The sequence below is a fragment of the Corvus cornix genome, chromosome 2, assembly GCF_000738735.6.
Source record: "Corvus cornix cornix isolate S_Up_H32 chromosome 2, ASM73873v5, whole genome shotgun sequence".
NCBI lineage: Eukaryota > Metazoa > Chordata > Aves > Passeriformes > Corvidae > Corvus > Corvus cornix.
Genome location: NC_046333.1, coordinates 142,525,534 through 142,544,249, shown reverse-complemented (window position 1 = coordinate 142,544,249; position 18,716 = coordinate 142,525,534). Strand labels below are relative to the sequence as shown.

Genomic DNA, 18,716 nt, shown 5'->3' with positions numbered 1-18,716 from the left:
CAGCAAGGAACGTGGCTCATCATTACCACTGCAAAGAAATGTTCTAGAAAACTAAGAAGCTGTGCATTACTGTAAGAAACCACTCTGATTAGGTGTGGGAAAAATCAGTTTTAGTATCACTTCTTTTCAGTCTTCAAAAGCATGGGGATTGTTAAGCCTGGAAAAGAGAAGGCTCTGGGGTAATCTAATTGTGGTCTTCCAGTACCTGAAGGGAGTCTACAAGAAAGGCAGGGAGACTTTTTACAGGGGCCTGGAATGACAAGACAAAGATGAATGGCTTCAAACTGAAAGAGAGGTTTAGATTAGGTTTAGACATTAGGAAAAAATTCTTTATTGTGAGGATGGTGAGATACTGAATCAGGCTCCCCAAAGAAGTTCTGGATGCTCCAACGCTGGAAGTATTCAAGGCCAGGCTGGATGGTGCTCTGAGCAACCCGGTCTAGTGGAAGGCCCATGGCAGAGGAGTTGGAACTAGGTGATCTTTAAGCTCCCTTCCACTCCAAACCATTCTATGATTCTATGAAGAAAGCCTTGTTTATTACTATTCATCTGAGATATTATAGAAAAAAAGTTTCCAGTTGTCCATTTCTATCCTTGTAGGGTGCTGTCCACATAATATGGAGCCAGATGCTGAAATGTGCAGAATAAGCTGTAAGAGGAAGATTTTTCCAGGAAGTAGGACATCAAGATTTCGAAGATCTGCTACTCTTGGATTTACTGCCTAACACTAAGCAAGGCAATCGTTTTGTATTATCACTTGGATGTAAATTCACAGTTAAACGAAACACCTAAAACTGTGCAGGATATTGGCAGGCTGATTAAAGACTGCAGAGCACTTGCAGAATGCTCTGACCATGGTTATACAAAATGCTGATAGCTCTCTGAGATGCAGAATATGCTACTCAGCACTTGCATGGGGCTGTGGGGGCATGTTACAAAGTCTGAGTGAACACCAGAAGAAGAGTCATACATCCATGGTGCAGACTAGAGATAGAACTAATTGCACCTCACTGTTAAGCCTATTCTTTTCTTCAATAAAAGGACCATAAAAATGAAACTAGAAAGATAAGATATTTTAAATTATAATTAAAATCTAATGATGTGTGTGGGGGGGGGGGTTATGACATTAAAGACCCTAACAAATGAAGTATGACTTCTGCTTCTAAAACCACGCTGAAACGCAAGTACTTATCACCGCAGCTACAGTATCTCCCAAGACCTTCACAACGTTGCTCTCTGCCTTTCAGAAGTTTTCCTGCCACTAAACTAACCCAGCAGAACAGAGTTAGGAGTTCACGGCGCTGCATCCAGAGGCCCCCAGGGCAGAGGCACGCGAAGCAGCATTTGTGCTGCTGCTTTTCAGCTTGGACCAGGCAGTATTTACATAGCATACCACACTGCGATTAAACTCTGGCAATTCCCCCATGGCATTTTATTCAATACCACCAAAACCGAAGCACTAAACTGGGGTAAGTGCCCAGCCAAACTGTGAGCAGCCTGAGCACGGAGGTTTCACAGCACCCTCGAGGACCTGCTCCGCTTTCAAGAGAGCATGTCATCGATACACGTAAGTATCTCAAAGGTGGGTGCCAAGAGAATGGTGCCAGACTCTTTTTGGTGCCAGCGACAGGACGAGGAGCATTGGCCTTAAACTAAACCACAAGAAGTTTCACCTCTACAGGAGGAAGAACTTCTTTACGTTGAGGATGGCAGAGCACCAAACAGGCTGCCCAGGGAGGTCGTGGAGTCTCCCTCTCTGGAGACTTTCCAAACCCACTTGGACGCCCTTCCACGTAACCTGGTTTAAGTTGCCTTGCCTTGGCAGCGGGGTTGGACTGGATGATCTCCAGAAGTCCCTTCCAACCCTAACGATTCTGTAATTCAAGGGGAACGTGCTCCTTCGTTACCTAACCGGGTATCCTCGCGCTGCCCCTTCAACTACCCTGCAGAGGCTCAGGTGGGCCCGGGTCAGCCCTGCCCCATCCGCCCGCTCCTCTCGGGCAGCCGCTCCCCCCGGCCCGTCCCCGTTACCCCCGCGGTGCGGCCGCCCCGGCCCTGCGGGTCCAGACGGGCCCCTGCCGCCGCTCGCCCAGATCGCAGCGCTCCATCCCCGCCCGGCGCCGCCGCTCCCGCGCTGCCCTCAGAGCTCCGCCCACGCTCCAAACCGGGGGGCGCCGCACACGTGGTACAGCCCGCTCCCGCTTCACCAATGGAGAGGAGCCGGAAGGGAGGCGAGGGCTCTCCCCGCAGATGTCGGGGAATGGAACCGCTCCAACTCCGGCCTCGCGGGCTGCTGGGAGTTGTAGTTTTCCTCGCCGGCATCGGCCTGGATGGGAACGGGAGAGGGGAGCGCGGCCAGCGCCGGACACTGAACTAAAAACGAGTCAAAACGTCGCATCCTCGCAGGTAGATGTGTTTATAACGCAGTGCAATAGGTCACTCAGAAACACAGCTGTCGCAGGCGCAGGCCTTGCTGCCGTTCCCTCCTGTTTCCCGCACCCCGCATTACAAGCGCCTCCTGGGGAAGGGACCGCTGACTGGCCCGACGACCCCGTCGCCCGGCAGCGGCAGCTCGCCCCCCGTTCCACCCCCGGGGCGGGACTGCTGGCGGCCGGGGCGGGGCCGGAAGTAGCGCGGCGGCTCGGCCGAATTCGGTGGCGCCACGTCTGTTTCGGGGCCCCTTCCGTGACCGGGCGGCGGCGGCGGCGGCGGCGGGAGCGGGAGCGGCTGAACCCTCGTCTCGTCTCTTCCTCAGCAGCCGGTTCGTGGCGAGGCCTCGGCGGCGGCCAGGCGCAGCTGCGACATGTCGGACCTAGGGGACTGGTTCCGAAGTATCCCTCTGATCACCCGCTACTGGTTCGCCGGCTCCATCGCGGTGCCGCTCGTGGGCAAGCTGGGCCTTGTCAGCCCCGTCAACCTCTTCCTCTGGCCTGACGCCTTCATCCACCGCTTCCAGGTACGAGCCACACTACTGCTCCCGGCGTGCCTCGCGGCGTCCGCACCGTAGCTCAGCGTGGCTTGGTGCGCGCGCGGCCTTCTGGGAGTTGTAGTGCACGGCCGCGCTGCGGGGCCTCGCTGGGGCTGCGCGCGGGGCCAGCCGCTCCTCCGGTTCCGCGGCCGCGCTGGAGTAGCCGCGCAGCGAGACAACGCTCAGGGGTGACCGGAGCCCCTCCGGCGGGAGCCGAGCCGCCTTCCCGCTCAACCTGTACAGGGCCTGCGGGCTGGGCCCGGATTTAGCCGGTGCTCTGCCCGCAGGCCCTGGGCCCCCACCGTGGTGACGGGCTGCGCGTCCCTGCCAGGGTGACAGAAGGAGGGCTGTTGACCCTGGCAGCCCTGTAGTTCGTCTTGTGCCTCATTCTGGTGTGTTTTTTCCTAAATTTTCTGTGGGAGTTGTTCTGGCAGGCGCTAGACGTTGTGCCAAGGAGCTCTATGGCTGTGACTACAGGTGGCTTGCCTAGCTCTGTGTCATCGTGTGGCCGTGACTTTGGGAGCTGTAACTTTGAGCTTACAGGGTGTGCAAATATCCCAAACTGCAGCTGGCCCAGGAGGTTTTGAGGCAGAGCTACAAGAGAGACATGGAGCTCCTCGGGCAGGTCCAGCGGAGGTCAACAAAGGTGATCAAGGAGCTGGAGGATCTCTCTAATGAGGAATGGCTGAGGGAGCTGGGCCTCTTCAGCCTCGAGGAAAGAGGACTGAGAGGGGACCTCATCAATTTCTCTGAGTGTCAGAGGATGGACAAGTGGCAATGGGCAGAAACTGATGCATGGGAAGTTCCACCTGAACTGGGTGACTATGCACTGGAACAGATTGACCAGGGAGGCTGTGGAATCGCCCTCACTGGAGATATTCAAGAACTGAGTGCAATCGTATGTCATGTGCTCTAGGACGGCCGTGCTTGAGCAGGGAGGTTGGCCCAGCTGACACACTGTGGTCCCTTTTAACATGACCTATTCTGTAAAGAAGTGCGTCTTTTGCACCTTCTGGTTTGGAATTTGAAAAAGCTTCTGTCAGCTTCTGTGCTTAGGTATGGTGCATGTAAACTAACAACTAACGCCTTGAGGTGTCAGACATGGCAGTGTTTCTGGGTGCCTTAGCAATATCAAAAGTGGTCACAAACTGGACATTTTTCCTTGCTCTCTGACATTACAGGTTCAGTGTTGGGGGAGAGCACTCATTGGATGAGCTGAAAGTGGAGGAAGAGAAGGGATTTCAATCTTTAAATTTCTGTTATATTGTCGCATTATATCTTCACTGAAGAAGGCTGACTGCAAAAAAAAAAAAATAAAGCTGTGGCTCTATCTACCTTGATTCATGTATTGTCCACAAAGTATAGTAGCATAAATGACTGCTTTTTCCTCTAGTTCTGTTATTCGTTCTTGAACTGTGATGTTCAGGATCCTAATACTCAGTTTGGAAATCTTGCTGCTTAAAGAGCTTGTTCATGAATGACCAGACATTTTCTGTCCTTGCTACGTGCTGCCATGCAGTTGGCTATGCCCAATATTCATAGTTGGGAGACTGTCCCAAAGCAGATCCCAAATGTTCAGAGTATCACATGCTGTCTGGAATGGTACACTAAAGGCTGTGAATTCCTTGGCCTCTGTTCAACAGGGAAGAATGGGTTTTGTATGGCTGTTTTTAAAACAGGGTAGCATCCTTGCCAGTGAGTCTCTTTTGCACTGCAGTAAAGACTCACTACTGCAAAGATGTGATGGAAAGCAGTTTGGAAAGTTGTGTGTTATTTCTGGTGTAGTGTTAATAGCTTTGCTTATCAGATTGAAAAAACCCCACAACTATAAAAGCTGCTGAAGTAGCAGCAATCGATACTTGGGCTATTTTTAATCATCTTCTTGATGTTCCAAGTTTTCATTCATTATCAAGTAATGAATGTAAACAAATAGCCTGTGCATATGAGTTCATTCTGCAGTTTATAAATATATCTTTCTCTTTTGATCTGGACAGATCTGGCGGCCGATAACAGCAACTTTCTTCTTCCCAGTGGGACCTGGAACGGGATTTCTCTACTTGGTGAATTTGTATTTCTTGTATCAATATTCATCACGATTAGAAACAGGTACGTTATCCATTAAATTATATGCACCTGGTGAACCCTGCCTGGACCTGATAAGAGATGGCTCATCTCTCTGCCAGCATATGTTGGTCAATGTGAAACTGCTCTGAAAACTGGTTTTCTGTGGCTGGCTCCTTCGCTTTGGCCATTTAGGATCTGAACTTGATACTTTTTTCAGTAGGAGGGCCTGGTGCTTTTAGTTGCTGGATTTCAGGAGGTGAGTGGGGCAGACTAAAAGATTACATTACCTCCGTTTTTTTGGATCTGATGTCTTTTATCAGAGAAGGATGATAGAGCATAATGTAATAATGGGTTTATCCATTGAGAGAAAATAACGTCAGTTTTTTCTTGTTTTAACAGGAATGCTAACTTGTGTTATTCTGTTGTTTGGTTGAATTGAGAGATACCTCCTACAAAAGAAGTCTACCCCTCTGCCTAACAGATACGTGGAAAAGTTAAGAGACTAGAAGGATTTTCAGTTAAGGGGAAAAATCAAGTGAGAAAAGGAGATCCGATAATGGATCATTTCTCTCAGAAGAAGGGGTTGTTGGCACAAAGTAGCTTCAAAACTGGTTTCCTTTTGCACTGCCCAGTTCATTAAAGCTAGACAAAAATTCATTCAACTGGCATAAATAATTAAAGTATTTGCCAAGCCAGACTCCTCCTGAAAGCCTTTGTGAACAAGAATTTCAGTATAGTTCTAATGGAATCTTAGAACTGATGGTGTAAAAGGGAATGCATTGCAAGGTGATGTTTGGGAAGTCCATGAGAGAGAAGAGATCCCTGGCAGACCTGCCATCCAGAGAGTACTGTGGAATCACATTTAAGAAGAGTAGCAGGGAAGGGGAGGAGTAGTGCCAGATGATATTTGGTTGTTTTCTTAGTGAAGGTTAAGTAGTAGTTTAATAGCTAGAAATCATTCCTGCTTCTCTCTGAGCCTTTCTGCAGTAGATCATGAGCACATGAGAGTGCTGGCAGTTGTGACTGGGCAAAGGTAGGTGTAGTAAGAGTTCCTGGTTAATTATGCAAACTAAAAGACCTCACTGCTTGTAGATCTACTTACAAAATGCTCTAGTTGTCTGTGCTGTGGCACAAATACCATTAAAGGGAGTAAATTTCTGCTATACAACACATCTGGATTTTGAAACTGGGAAGTCAGCTGTGTTGTTTGAACCAATGCATTTCTTTTATATTACAGTTATTTTTCTGGGTATAAATGAAGTCCCTTGTTAGGTTGGCCCTTCTTTCTGTGAAAAAGGCCTGAATCCTTCTGTAGCTGGACGTTGTATAAGTTGCTGATAATGTTTACAGGTGAAGTCAGCATTGGTCTATGCCTCCTTTTGTCTGTGAAACTGAGAAAGTGAAACTTCTATTTTCAGTATTGTGCATGGTTTTTGAGCATACACTGCTGCTTCATGCCAGCTTCAAATTTAGCTGTCAGAAATATCCATATGGTTTTGTACTGTGCTTGTGCTTTCCTAACAGGCTGACCTGTAACTTCAGAAGGAAAGGGAGATTGATGTATTTTTGTTTTGCTTTGGTTGGAGAAGAACATAACAAATATCAACAGAGTAAGCAGAATATGCAGAGTTCACTCCCCAGCAGTATGAATAAGATTATGGGTCAGCAGCTCTTCCCAGATGACTGGATTATACCCCAGGCCTCATGGAAGGACCTGTGGGATAAAGCTCACCCCATATCTGTACTGAGCTTTCTGGCAGTTTGTAGTCCACTTTCCTTAGATGTTCATCGAAAAGTCAACTTAAATGTCTAATATTCTTGTTAGCAATCTTGTAGATAATGAGAAGCGAAAAATTGAAAAGAATAATAATAGCTTTGATTTCTTCCTATTCTGGAAGGATTCCTGAGCTGGCATTTCTACAGCCTTAGTCAGCTTCTTCTCTTTATTTTTTTTTGTTGTATGGCAACAGTAAGGAAAAAAACTCCAGTTCCTGTAGTTTTACAACTTCAAAACATTCTGATGTATTTTTCAAAGCAGGTTTTTTTCCTGTCATGCAATTTGCATGGCTGAACTTAAAACCGATATTTTAGTAATTTTGTTTTACATAGGCTATTCTAAAAAGGTTGTGCTTAAAAGTAGATTTTCTTCCTTTAAAAATACTTATATGAAGCTGAGCAGTGATCACATTAAGCAGTAGCATTCTTTCTAGGCATTTGAATGTTTAATTATGAGCACGTAATTCAGCTTGTCTGTGATGTGCTGAGTGTGTCACTGTCATTCCTGCTGTCACTGTGTTTCACCCTCACCAGTCTGGGTCTTTTTCAACAGTATTCTCAGGCTTTCCTTGCCTGCCTGGGTTTATATGAAAGTTGATGGGAGTCTTGCACAGATGCTGAGGTCTCTGTCAGCCTTTTGCCACAGTTAGCAAGAGCGAGAGCCTCAGGTTTTCACGTTGTTAGGGGGTTGTTTTTTAATCCTTTTCTCTTGTCAGGTCTCAAACTCAACATCTAAAGATCATTTCATTTAATATGACCTGCAGGGAATGTTACTCTATTATTTTTGTTTCCAGTGTCCTGAAAAAATTGGTACGTATTTGAAATGGTGAATTAGACAAGCAGTACAGCTTAGAAGGAGGAACAGAATGTGCTGCACATGTGTACCCTCCTTGTCATGTGTGCTAATTTTTTCTGAAGTATAAAAAGCATTGCATCTCTTGAGTCTGATGAGGTGATACGAAGAGGATGCAATTTGCCTAAGTAAGGGCTGGTTTTCACATGACTCAGTCATTAAACTTGGTGTTTCTGCTTTTGCTGTGCACGTGTATTTCCTTATTCTATTCTTCTAACCCACAGTTTCATATGAAGGATGGGGTCCAATTCCATTTTGAAGTCTCATGTAGTTAGAACTACTTACCTCCAGAGTCAGTGTGTTCTTTTCTAGGTGTAGACACTGCTTGTGCTCTAATGCGGTAGGCCGAATGCCTTATTTTTCAGTCCGTAGGTTGTTCTATTCTAAGGCATTTTAAAATTTAAAAAAAAAATCACAGACCACAGACTGCATGCAAAGCCACTGTTACTAACTGAGCTTTCTTAGGCTCTGAAAAATAAAAGTTGTCTTAATTTTATTATCAAAATTTCAGTACCTTTCATAATGATTCTTTTTATTTTCAGGGGCTTTTGATGGAAGGCCAGCAGATTACATGTTCATGCTCCTGTTTAACTGGATCTGCATTGTTGTATCCTCATCATCAAACTTTGAGAAATATTTTGGTTCTCCTGCTTCTGCCTGAAATGTGTTCAAAGACTGGGTTTTATCAAGGAACAGTTTTAAAATGTAGCAAACGTTCCCAGGCGAGTTTGTAGAGTTTGTAAGTGTGTAACCTTCCTGAAAAGGCAGTGAGTGGCTTGCAGGGAGAACACTTAAAATGTGCTCACACAAGTGTGCAATGTGGGGACTCAAGCTTTGCTGACACAGAGCTCAGCACGTACTGGGTGAGTGTCCCTGGTGTTTGCTGGGTTGCTTTGCTGAGCTGCTCTTGTATGGGCTAACACTGAATTTAGTGTGTTAAAGCTGCCATGTGCAAAAGGGACTGATCACTGCCATTCTCTGAAATTCCTGGCGAGATCCTTTACCTGCTGGGTACAAGTCATCTGAGTCTGTGAAAGCAGTGTTGCGATAATCTGCACTGAGACAACTTCCTGAAGAAGCTGGGCTTGTTGGTTTGGGAATGCTGGGAAACACTTCTGTGAGCTGTGCTGTTCCACCTAAATTTTCTTTCAGATCTTGAATACAAAACTGGGAGGAGTTGTTGATAAACCAAATGGTTGTGCCACCATTTAGAGGGATCTTTAGAGGCTGGATAAATGGACTGGTCAGGAATGAAGCTCAGCAAAGGGAAGTGCAGAGTCCTGCTCTTGGCAAGTAACAGCCTGAGGCACCAGGACAGACCAGGAACTGACAGTCTGCAAAGCGTCTTCCAGAAAAGGCTCTGGGTGTCCTGCTGGACACCGAGTTGACCATGAGCCAGCAATATGCCATTATGGCCAAAGTGGCCACCAGCCTCATGGGTTGCCCTAGGCAGAGGATTGCCTGCAGGTTGAGGCAGGTGATTGCTCCTCACTGCTCAGCCTTTGAGAGATGTGTGGTGGCTGCATCCAGCTCTGGGTTCCCAAGTCCAAGGGAGACATGAACATACTGGAGAGAGTCCAGTGAAGGGTCACAAAGATGATTAAAGGGTTGGAGCATTTGTCACATGAGAAGCTGGGAGAGCTGGGATTGTGCAGCCTGGGGTGTCATCATAGAATCATACAGTAGTTTCAACTGGAAGTGACCTGGAAAGCTTATCAACCCCCCTGCAATGAGCAGGGACATCTTCAACTAAATCAGATTGCTCAAAGCCCCATTCAAGCTTACCTTAAATGTTTCCAGGTGTGGAGCATCTACCACCTCTCTCGGTAGAAACCTGTGCCAGTGTTTCACCACCCTCATTGTAAAAAATTTCTTTCTTACATCTAGTCTGAATCAACCTTTTTTTAGTTTAAACCATTACCACTTGTCCTATTGCAAAAGGCCGTACTAAAAAAATTTGTCCCCAACTCTCTCAGCCTTTCCCTAAAAGAGAGGTGTTCTATTCCTCCAGTAATTTCTGTCAGCTTCCTCTGGTCCCACTCTAACAGGTCTGTGTCTTTTCTGTGCTGAGGACTCTGGAGCTGGACACTGAATTCCACAAAAGGAAGCACAGGAAATTTCATTTAAGTGTAAGAAAGACCATTTCTCCTGTAAGGGCAGTGAAACACTGACAGGATTGGCAAGAGAAGGTGTGGAACCTCCATCCTTGGTGATGCTCCCATTCTGTCTGTGCTGTTGCTGCCTCCTCGTAGGAATTTGTGGTGGCACAGCAGGTGGAAAAAAGGGAGCGGTGACATCGGTGTGAACCAGATACAGCCAGGACAGCTGGTGTATAGAAATGCTTTATCAATAGATAATCTCTAGTTGCATTCCACTATATGGAGGGAATTGCTATTCCTGCTAGTCCTGTCGAGCCACAGCTGTAACAAGGTGCATTTAATTATGTTGTTTTAAAGATGATGGTTGTCTTTACTATTGCAGGTTGTTAGCTGTGAGCATTTAATTAATCTAATTGTGACGTATCTTTCTAACTGGTCATTTAAAAGCTTCTAGTTGCTTGTTCCCTGTGTGATGTAAGGAGCAACCTGAATGCATGCTCTGGGATAATGCTGGATTTCATTTTATATGTATTCATGAACTGTTAAAAGCATCCTGATCATAGTAAAATCATTCAGTGATTGTTTCTACTCAGCAGTTACTACAACAGATTCTTTGAGCTCCAAGGTGGGAGAGGAGTATTAAAAGCCTGCATCAATGCACTTTAAGAAATTGTTTCTTTTCTATGACTCATTGGCAATGTATTGGTACTTTTTAATGATCTGGTATTTCTTTAGTTAGAAAACCAAAATGTCAGTGTTAAACTAATGAAAGAATCCAGCTATTAAACTTCAACGTGCCTTTATGCAAGGACTGATGGAGTCTGTAGCTAGCCGGTTTCATCAGGGAGGAAAGGCCAGTGCACCCATCGGCCCTTGGAGTAATGACTTGAGGTGGGAACTTGAAAGGCTGCCAAAAAGCAGTTATTGAAACAAAGTTTGTACATTTCTAGATCATTGGAAATTTTAACTTAAAACAGTGTAGTATCAATTTTGACCGTTAAAGATCTTTGCATGTGTATTCTGTGTGCCTGCAGCTTTTTATTGTTGTAGCCTGTCAGGTTTTTCTGCGTTTTCCTTCATGGTGTGATGACAGATAACTGGCTTGGTAATGGATATGCAGGTAAGTGTGGTGCAGTTTCTTAGAAAACTTTATGACTACTTAATGACTTTATAGGGAGCATTATTGACTTAACTGCAGAACATAGTTAAGCTAGGCTGTTCAGATGATATCTGGATGGACTACTGTGTGTGTATTGTTAGTTTTTTAGTTTGGGTTAGCCTCAGCTGAAGGCATAAGCTTGGATCTGACTGCCATACCTAACCCAGTTAGGGAGTTAAGAAGCAAAAATTGTGTCTTTGTGCAGTCAGGAAGTGCTCAGACTTACTAAAATGGGCACAAGATGTCACCTATGCACTATTTCTTTTAATGACTGTGGATCTGCTTTCTTACTTTTCTATTTAAAAATGATTCTTGGGTTTATTAATCTTCTCAAATTTAGTTTAGTACGCCTGTTACTTGCCAACAGAAGATTTTTTTGTGAAAAATGCAGCTTCAGTTTGAGACCAGAACTGTGAAGTGCAAAATCCTCACAGGAATGATTAAGATAGTGGTCTTAAGAATCAGTTTCCGTGAAATAATTCTGCTGTCCCCAGATATCAAGGGTGAAAATTGGGAAGTGTTTTTGGGACACAACAGTGTCAGATAACTGCATGTCTTCAGTCTGCCTCTGCTGTTCTCATCTTCAATTGTCTCCAGCACCTAAAGACTCCACCAGTATCTGTAGTATTCCATACAGAATTATCTTAACATTTATTAGATCACTTCTCTGGTTCCCTGGTAGACAAAACCAGCGATCATGCATCCCTGGTCAGGAGTGAATTGTGTTAAGGGCTGTCCATAACTTTATACTTACACTTTTCCATGGGGAAGATACTACAAAATTTTAGAAAAGCATGCTGGAGTCACCCACACATTATACAAATTTTAGACAAATTTTTGATTGTGTTGATTTGTGTGTTTTTAAAGAGGAACTTAATTTTTTTTTTTTAATCTGCATACAAAGTATTGCTTGAAGAAGAATCAGTTTTTTGATGTAAAAGTGTGTTTTTTCTTAGAAATAGGGGGTTTTTTACTCGTCTTGAGTGGCCTTTGTTGAAATTCAGAAGATAGGGGTAGGATAGCTAGGCCTCTATTCCTAAGTCAAATGCTTTCAGATACTAGATATTGTGCTTTTTTTCAGTAATACAAAAAGGGTTTCAGTAAAGACCCTAAGGTTCTTATGTGGGGGAGTCAGAATGCACCACAGGGCTTGTGGAAGGCTGGACTGATGTCAGGGTGCCAGCTTTAATGTGGAACCTGTTAAATAGCAGCACCCCTCAAGGGATGAGTATTGACCTCTTTTCCAAACACAGGAGCTGTTTCACAGCATTCAGCCAGTTCATGGAAATGTTGCTGGGGCAGTCTGCCTTCAGTTCAGAAATCAGCAGATAGCTAAAGCAGTGCTTTGTATTTCTTTCACTAGAAATAGTCCAATCAGCTAATACTGAGTCCATGTAAAGAAGCATTTGAAACAGCCTCAGCTCCTGGCATGGAGCACAGGTTAACTCCAAGCTCTGCCAAGGTGGCTGTGCCAAGGCTGGCTGTGGTACTCTAAAATGGGGATTGACTGGAGCACCTTCCCCCTGTGGTGCTCTCAGGAGGGGGACATAGGTGGCAGTTGGATGGAGAACACTTCATCTGGCATATTAGCTTTGCCCCAGATGAGAATGTTTGGCTCAGTGCCCTGGAAGTGATTGTGGCACAGGTACAGGGCTGACTCTCCTGTAGGTGGGAGCAGAGGAGCTCCCTGCAGCTGCTCTTTCTTGGCACGGGTTGGAGCCCTTTGCTTTGGTATGGTCATGCAAAAGAGAGTACCCCAGTAGGTTCTCCTCCTTAACTTTCTCAATAGTTTTTGAACAGATCCATGGCATGTAGTGGAAGAGATTCTGGGGCAATCTGTAAAGACTTTGGTGATGTACCATGCTTACGAACGACTTCTGAAACATAGCTCCTGCTGCCTGTTTGAGTTTCTTGTGTTTCTGTGAAAGTAATGGTAACTTTGTTCTTTTTTTTTTTTTTTTTTTTTAAACATTGCAGTTGCTGATGATTCCTCTCATCATGTCAGTACTTTATGTGTGGGCCCAGCTGAACAGAGACATGATTGTATCATTTTGGTTTGGAACAAGATTTAAGGTATGTCAGACAGGATATTGGAAAGATTTCTGCCTGCAAGGTGCATATGTAGTGGGTGAGGGGCAAAATATAAATATTCTCTCTTATTAAAGGTGACCCATACTCTCACATAGCTGAATACTCCTTGAGATGGAGCAGACAAATTTCTTCAGTCTTCCATGTGGTGTCTCTACTCAGTGTGTCTCTACTGAAAAGATGTCCTCACAATTCATCATTTTGAAAAAAGGGATAACATTTCTGATAAATATTAGCCTGGATAAAAGCTGAATGTAGTGACAAAATGTTGGTATTTTAAATTGTTTTTTTCTGTGTGACCTTGTCTGTTTCTGCCCGTTCTTATAGTGAAGACTCTTTTGATAATTTCCAGGCCTTTTCAAAACTGAAAACTTCAGGACTTTGTTCTAGATGCAGACTTGCTGTGGAACATAGGGTGCAAAAGGCACACTTGCTTATAATGTTTGAAAGAGTATGTTTTGTCTAAAAATGTTAGTGGTTGCTCAGTTTGGAGTAACCTTGTTACATTGAATCTGCTTAAGTTAATAGATCAGGACATGTAATGCCTAAAACATTGAGATTATGATTGTGCTTATTAGTGCAGTGGGATATTGAGAGCAGGTTTACATCCTTAACTTGTACTTACTCTCTCCACTGCGTTCTTTTTCAGGCCTGTTACCTTCCATGGGTTATTCTGGGATTCAACTACATCATTGGTGGATCGTATGTATTTACTTATATGGCCAATTTGAAGTTACAAGAGCTTTTACAGCTATTTAACTTGCTCCTGAATTTAGGAGTAATATTAAAATAAGCTTAAAACTGTGTAATCTGACTGATAATGCTCAGTGTCACATGGTGGTCATTTAACATAAAAGCAAAGAGATGTGCATGTGAGAACTAGAGAATAGAATGTAGGTGAGGGGAAAGTAATGAGAGTTTGGTGTATTTTCTAGTAACTCTATGCATTGGGCCTTCTCCATACTAAGAAAGTAACACACATTAAAGAAAGATGTCATTCCCTGGAACCAGCCATCATTACTGGTTTAGAAACAAATTTAGCTTGACTCTGATAATGCTGTTACTTCTTTCCCTCACAGACTTGTCCAACCTGATCTTTTTTTTCAGTTTGTTAAGCAAGGAAAAACAGCAGTAAGCCCATAGCATGCCATGTTAGCACTTGTTGAATTTTTTGGTCTCTCTTGGGTTTTTTTTGACTAAACCCCATGATGCAGAAATCCCCTCTGTGCACAGTCTGCCTCATTGGGGCCCTGCATTCATTGGGGCCTCTTGGTGCCGCTGTAACATAATTAGTGACAATAACAAGTTTGTGGTTGAGTTATAAAAGGAGGAGATGGTACAGCAGAACCAAATTCCCTTTTCTGGCCGTGCCTCCTACTGACTCATCCGTCACTTGTGAAAACTACTTCCTGTTAGATACCTGCTGTTTCTATGCATGACAGAAGATACTCAAGGGCCTCCATTCAGCAGTGTTTTTGCAGAACTGGGAACAAAACAGTTCACTACAGCAGGAGACAGGTTGTCCAGTGAAAACAGCAGTAACGTCTCTAGCTCTGCAGACGATTATTTTGGTCACTAATCGCTATACGGTCTAATTCCCCAATGTAAACAAGTATTTAATTGTGTTTTCAATACAGACTGTGGAGAAGGCTTGGAAGGGAGGGTGGAACAGACTGTTGATTGATGTGCTGGCACAGGAGGTTGGCCCTTCTAAAGAAGTGGCTGAAAAATGCTGAGGGAAGGGAAATTTTCTGTGTGTCACGACCCCAGCAAATCCTGGTGGCAGGTGAACAGAAGATTGTCACTCATTTATTTTCAGAGAAGACAGCATTTGAAACCATTCTTTTTTCTTTTGCTTTACAGAGTCATCAATGAGCTGATAGGAAATCTGGTTGGACATCTGTATTTCTTCTTAATGTTTAAATATCCAATGGATTTGGGAGGAAGGAATTTTCTGTCCACACCTCAGTTCCTGTAAGCTGACTTCATTCTTTACCTCACTGTTTGTTTGGTCCAATTTTTTGTATAGTTCATCAGACATATGTTTGGTGGGATTGTAAAGTGTAAAATACTTTGCTAAGTCAACCTTCTTCAGACTCTCGTATTGACTGAGCTGATGAGTCATAAAAACTGCTGAGTTACTTGTAAATGGCCCATGTGAGAGTTCTTTGTTGCCTCTTGGGATGGCTTATGTCTTTACCCCCTCTTAAGAGTGAGAGTAAATGTCATGAGTTCTGCTGTTGAATTGAGCTGCAGTAAAGAGAACTCCCTAACAATTATCAGATGGTATATAAAAGAAATTTCATCCTGTAAATGATCTGTTTTCTGTATCCCCATGTATCATTACAGTAGCTACCAGTTCAGCAATGTTTAACAATAAGAGCCAGTTGTAGACTTGTTCAGGGCTATAAAAGATTCTGCTTTGCAGTCTGTACCAGTCACCCTGACTGAGACTGCAAGTCTTGGTTTTGGAAGTGCTTTTTCTTGAGATATGTTCACTGTTTTGGCATTGAAATACTATAATCAGAAGCCAGAGTTTGTCGTTCAGTTGCCCTTGTCCGCATCCTTTTGGGCTGTAAATATTCCTCCTCTGTCAAACTTTAGTTAGCAACTCAGTTAACCCTTTTCATAGCATAAAGTGTTGGATTACAGTTACACTTTCTGTACAAGTTTCAATGAATAGGGAAGCTTTATATTCTAATTCTGTGCTTGCAAGCCCATCTGGTAAACCTAATTTTCCATAGAGATTAGAAGACAAGGTTGTTTTTTAAAATGTCTTTCAAGGTGGTAACAGCTCTGAAACTGCCCTTAGTCTTATTGGTTCCGTGCAATTCTCTTGTTACCATACACATCTCAGAGATGGAAGTTTCCCAGTATTTCCATTTGTCAGTGTGCTGAGGGCTTAGATTTGGAAAGAATTCTCTGAAGTTCTACTGTGAAAAGCTGGTATTTCTGCAAAGTGTATTAGCTAAAAGGAAGAGCATGGAAAAGGTCTGGCATTTACCCCCAAGGTACAGCTGTTTCTCTAACTCCTCCTCCTCTGGTTTGTCCTAGTTACCGATGGCTGCCAAATAGGAGAGGAGGAGTGTCGGGCTTTGGTGTCCCTCCTGCCAGCATGAGAAGGGCTGCAGAAGATCAGCAGGGTGGTGGAAGACACAACTGGGGCCAAGGTTTCCGGCTAGGGGATCAGTGAAGAATTCCTGCCCTTGGAAAACAGCAACTCTCCGGTTTCAATTGGATGTAGAACCGACTGTTCCTGGTGCAGAGCATGCTTAAGAACTGAGCTCTCTGTAGTACTCTTGGATTTAACTGATTAGAAAGAAAGAATGTTTCTGGTTCAAGAGCAAATTAAAAACTCCAGAAGGAAAAAATGTAGATCTTGCTCCAGGTTAGCCAGTAGTGTCCAGTGTGATTCTGCCATTAAAAATAAGCCTTCTTTATACAGTATTGTCTGTCGCAACAGGATCCATTGGCTGTCCTGTTCCATGATGTGATGGAACAAGCTAGTGGTGTCCTGTCTTTCCTGGTATGTTAAAAGCTTTGTTGACCACAGTGAAGTAAAATCTAGTGCAAGGCAGATGTCTCAAATGAGCCCCCCAGATTTAGAAAGCTGACTTTTTCCATAGCTGTGCTTAAGCCCCAGGGTCTTTGGAAATATTATTTAAGTGATATCTCTCTGCTGCATTTGTAAAGCAAATTGCAAATGTTTAATTTCTGTTATTAAGATGTGTTTTGAGCAGAGCTGTTTCTTGCCATGCAGCATTTGTCCTACCTGCTACATCATGGGCTGGGCAAGGCTAAGGATTAGAGGGCTTTTGTTTGAAATGGCAATAACAGATACTCACAGAATTAAAATCTCTGAACTCTTCATGGCATGTTACAAAGCTTGTTCTGGTGAAACTGAAGTTGTCTGGCATGTTTTTTTCCCTGCCAGATCTGTGAATTATTGGCTTCAAGGTTTCTCTTTTGATTGCCAAATTGGATGGCATAAATACTGCTTAAACTAGAAAATGTAACGTTGTGGTTAAGGGTACTGACTGCAGCATTGTTTAACTGACTCTTCAACTTTTATCTTAAAAGCTTTAAGATGTCTAAGAATCAAAGCTGGAAATAATCTTTTGCAGGGTGAAGACACAATCTAACAGGTTTACTGCAGGACTCTTTCATTGTCAAATAAGAAATTGCATACACTGTTTATCAGTATCTGTACCTTTTTCTGGTAAAAATTTTTGATGTGGAAAAGGGAATGATTTCTGTACGATAGTTTTCCTTGCACTGGGTTCCCATGGGCAGAGCACATGGCTAAGATGCAGGAAGCTGTACTGCCGGCTTGTTACTGACTCACTGCATGCTCTTGAGCAAACTTCTTACTTATCTCAGTTTTCCCAGCTGTAAGAAGGACTCGTGCATGTCTCACAGCATTCTTAAAAGACAGCTGCCCCTGACCTCCCTAGCTGGGAGCTGCTAGTGAGCAAGTAAGGCTTAGGTTTACATAAATCCAACACAATTACTCTAAGCTTAACCAAGACCTGTAAGTCAGAATGTAGTTGCTCACTTTTTATTTCATAGTTGGAGGAAGAAGAGCGTTGTCACTAGGATGAGTTTCAAGTCTGACTGAATTGTCCTTTAGCATTTGTCTGTTGTTTTACTGGGTAGGTGGGGCATGGACAGCTGTTCTGCCCCAACTTAGGTATCTCAGGTAACTATAAGTTGGTGAAGTGAATCTGGGCTGATACATTTTTATTACTACTTTGTTTCTTCACTAAACTTGGGTTCTGAAGGTATAAAAACTTGTAAATACTACATGATGCAAAGCTGAGTGGAAAATAAGCGGTTAGTCTGGAAATTTAAAAAAATGCATGTTCCGTGTCTTCACTGCAACTCAGTTATGTTGATTTGGCTCGTGGAAAAATGTAGAAAACTGGTAATGATCATACTGTGTGCTTACATTTTACAGGAACTTGGAGTTTAGAGATGACCTGCCATTTTTGCCTATTCAGTGATGAGTTTTAAAGATGCTCTTGTCTCTTTCTTTGTATAAAATGGTAGGTAGAAAAGAGGAGTGCAGTGTTGTAAATACAAATCCATTATTGACCAACAGCTGTTATTTGATGTGGACTTGAGCAGTCTGAGAATAATCATTTTAATAGGAGTCTTTTTAGTCATAGGAATATCACTGTCTTCAAAGCATTTGTCTTCATTTTGAGTCAGGACCCAACTTTTAAGTGAAGATGCAGTAGTTTGTGACTCAGTTAAACCCCTGGCACACACAAAATGCAGAATATCTCTGTATGGAAGGCCCAAAGGAAGGCTTGAGTGAGAGAAAGCACAGCAAAAGTCATTGTACTGGCCCATGGCACTGCATGGGGTCTTGCTTTCTAGTATGTCCTCCTTCTCTAAATTAAGAGGAAAAGGTTTGCAAGGAAAATAGACTTCTTATAAACCTTGATTAGCTTCTGAGCTGCTTCAGGTCAGTTTATTTTGTTTATGGAAAATTCACTTCAGAATTCTGTATTACAAGCTCAGTTTGTTTGTTTCTCATTTTGTCACTTGACCTGAACTGCTGTTTGTCCTCCCACATACATTGATAATGGCAGTCTCTTGTTAAAATGAGTATTTCCTTTCTTATTTTGTACAGATAATTTCCCTTTTTGTAATCAATTTTTGTTGGCAAAGTTTTAAATTAAAATTTTAATCTCTGTTACTGTC

General features: G+C 43.6%; 2 protein-coding genes and 1 long non-coding RNA gene across 4 annotated transcripts in view; 2 read left to right on the top strand and 1 right to left on the bottom strand.

The window, feature by feature from the left end:
- The window catches only part of LOC109145363, a 36,132-nt gene extending 35,012 nt beyond the window's left edge, over positions 1–1,120 (top strand). The window contains exon 4 of the long non-coding RNA XR_002046689.3: positions 601–1,120. This is a non-coding gene — a long non-coding RNA (uncharacterized LOC109145363). The remainder of the gene's footprint in view (positions 1–600) is intronic.
- Positions 1–2,344, bottom strand: part of TBC1D31 (TBC1 domain family member 31) — a 24,095-nt gene extending 21,751 nt beyond the window's left edge. Inside the window, exon 1 of one of the 2 annotated variants that reach the window (XM_039550145.1) lies at positions 2,032–2,344. In XM_039550145.1, coding sequence (XP_039406079.1) covers positions 2,032–2,108 — 77 coding nt within the window. In that variant the 5' untranslated portion in view covers positions 2,109–2,344. The other variant, XM_039550146.1, reaches the window with a different exon arrangement.
- On the top strand, positions 2,300–18,716 carry DERL1 (derlin 1). Its single transcript, XM_039550154.1, has 9 exons — positions 2,300–2,406; positions 2,756–2,956; positions 4,963–5,074; positions 8,204–8,268; positions 10,854–10,880; positions 12,897–12,992; positions 13,657–13,709; positions 14,871–14,981; positions 16,062–18,716. The coding sequence occupies exons 2-9, from the start codon at positions 2,804–2,806 to the stop codon at positions 16,198–16,200; spliced, it is 756 nt and encodes a 251-aa protein (XP_039406088.1). The 5' UTR covers positions 2,300–2,406; positions 2,756–2,803; the 3' UTR covers positions 16,201–18,716.

Bases quoted from the DNA above. Each gene is read 5' to 3' on its own strand.
- DERL1 (XM_039550154.1), top strand. From the start codon at position 2,804: ATGTCGGACCTAGGGGACTGGTTCCGAAGTATCCCTCTGATCACCCGC. The intron at 2,957-4,962 runs GTACGAGCCACA...TGATCTGGACAG, and splicing joins CCTTCATCCACCGCTTCCAG to ATCTGGCGGCCGATAACAGC. The intron at 10,881-12,896 runs GTAAGTGTGGTG...TAAACATTGCAG, and splicing joins GCTTGGTAATGGATATGCAG to TTGCTGATGATTCCTCTCAT.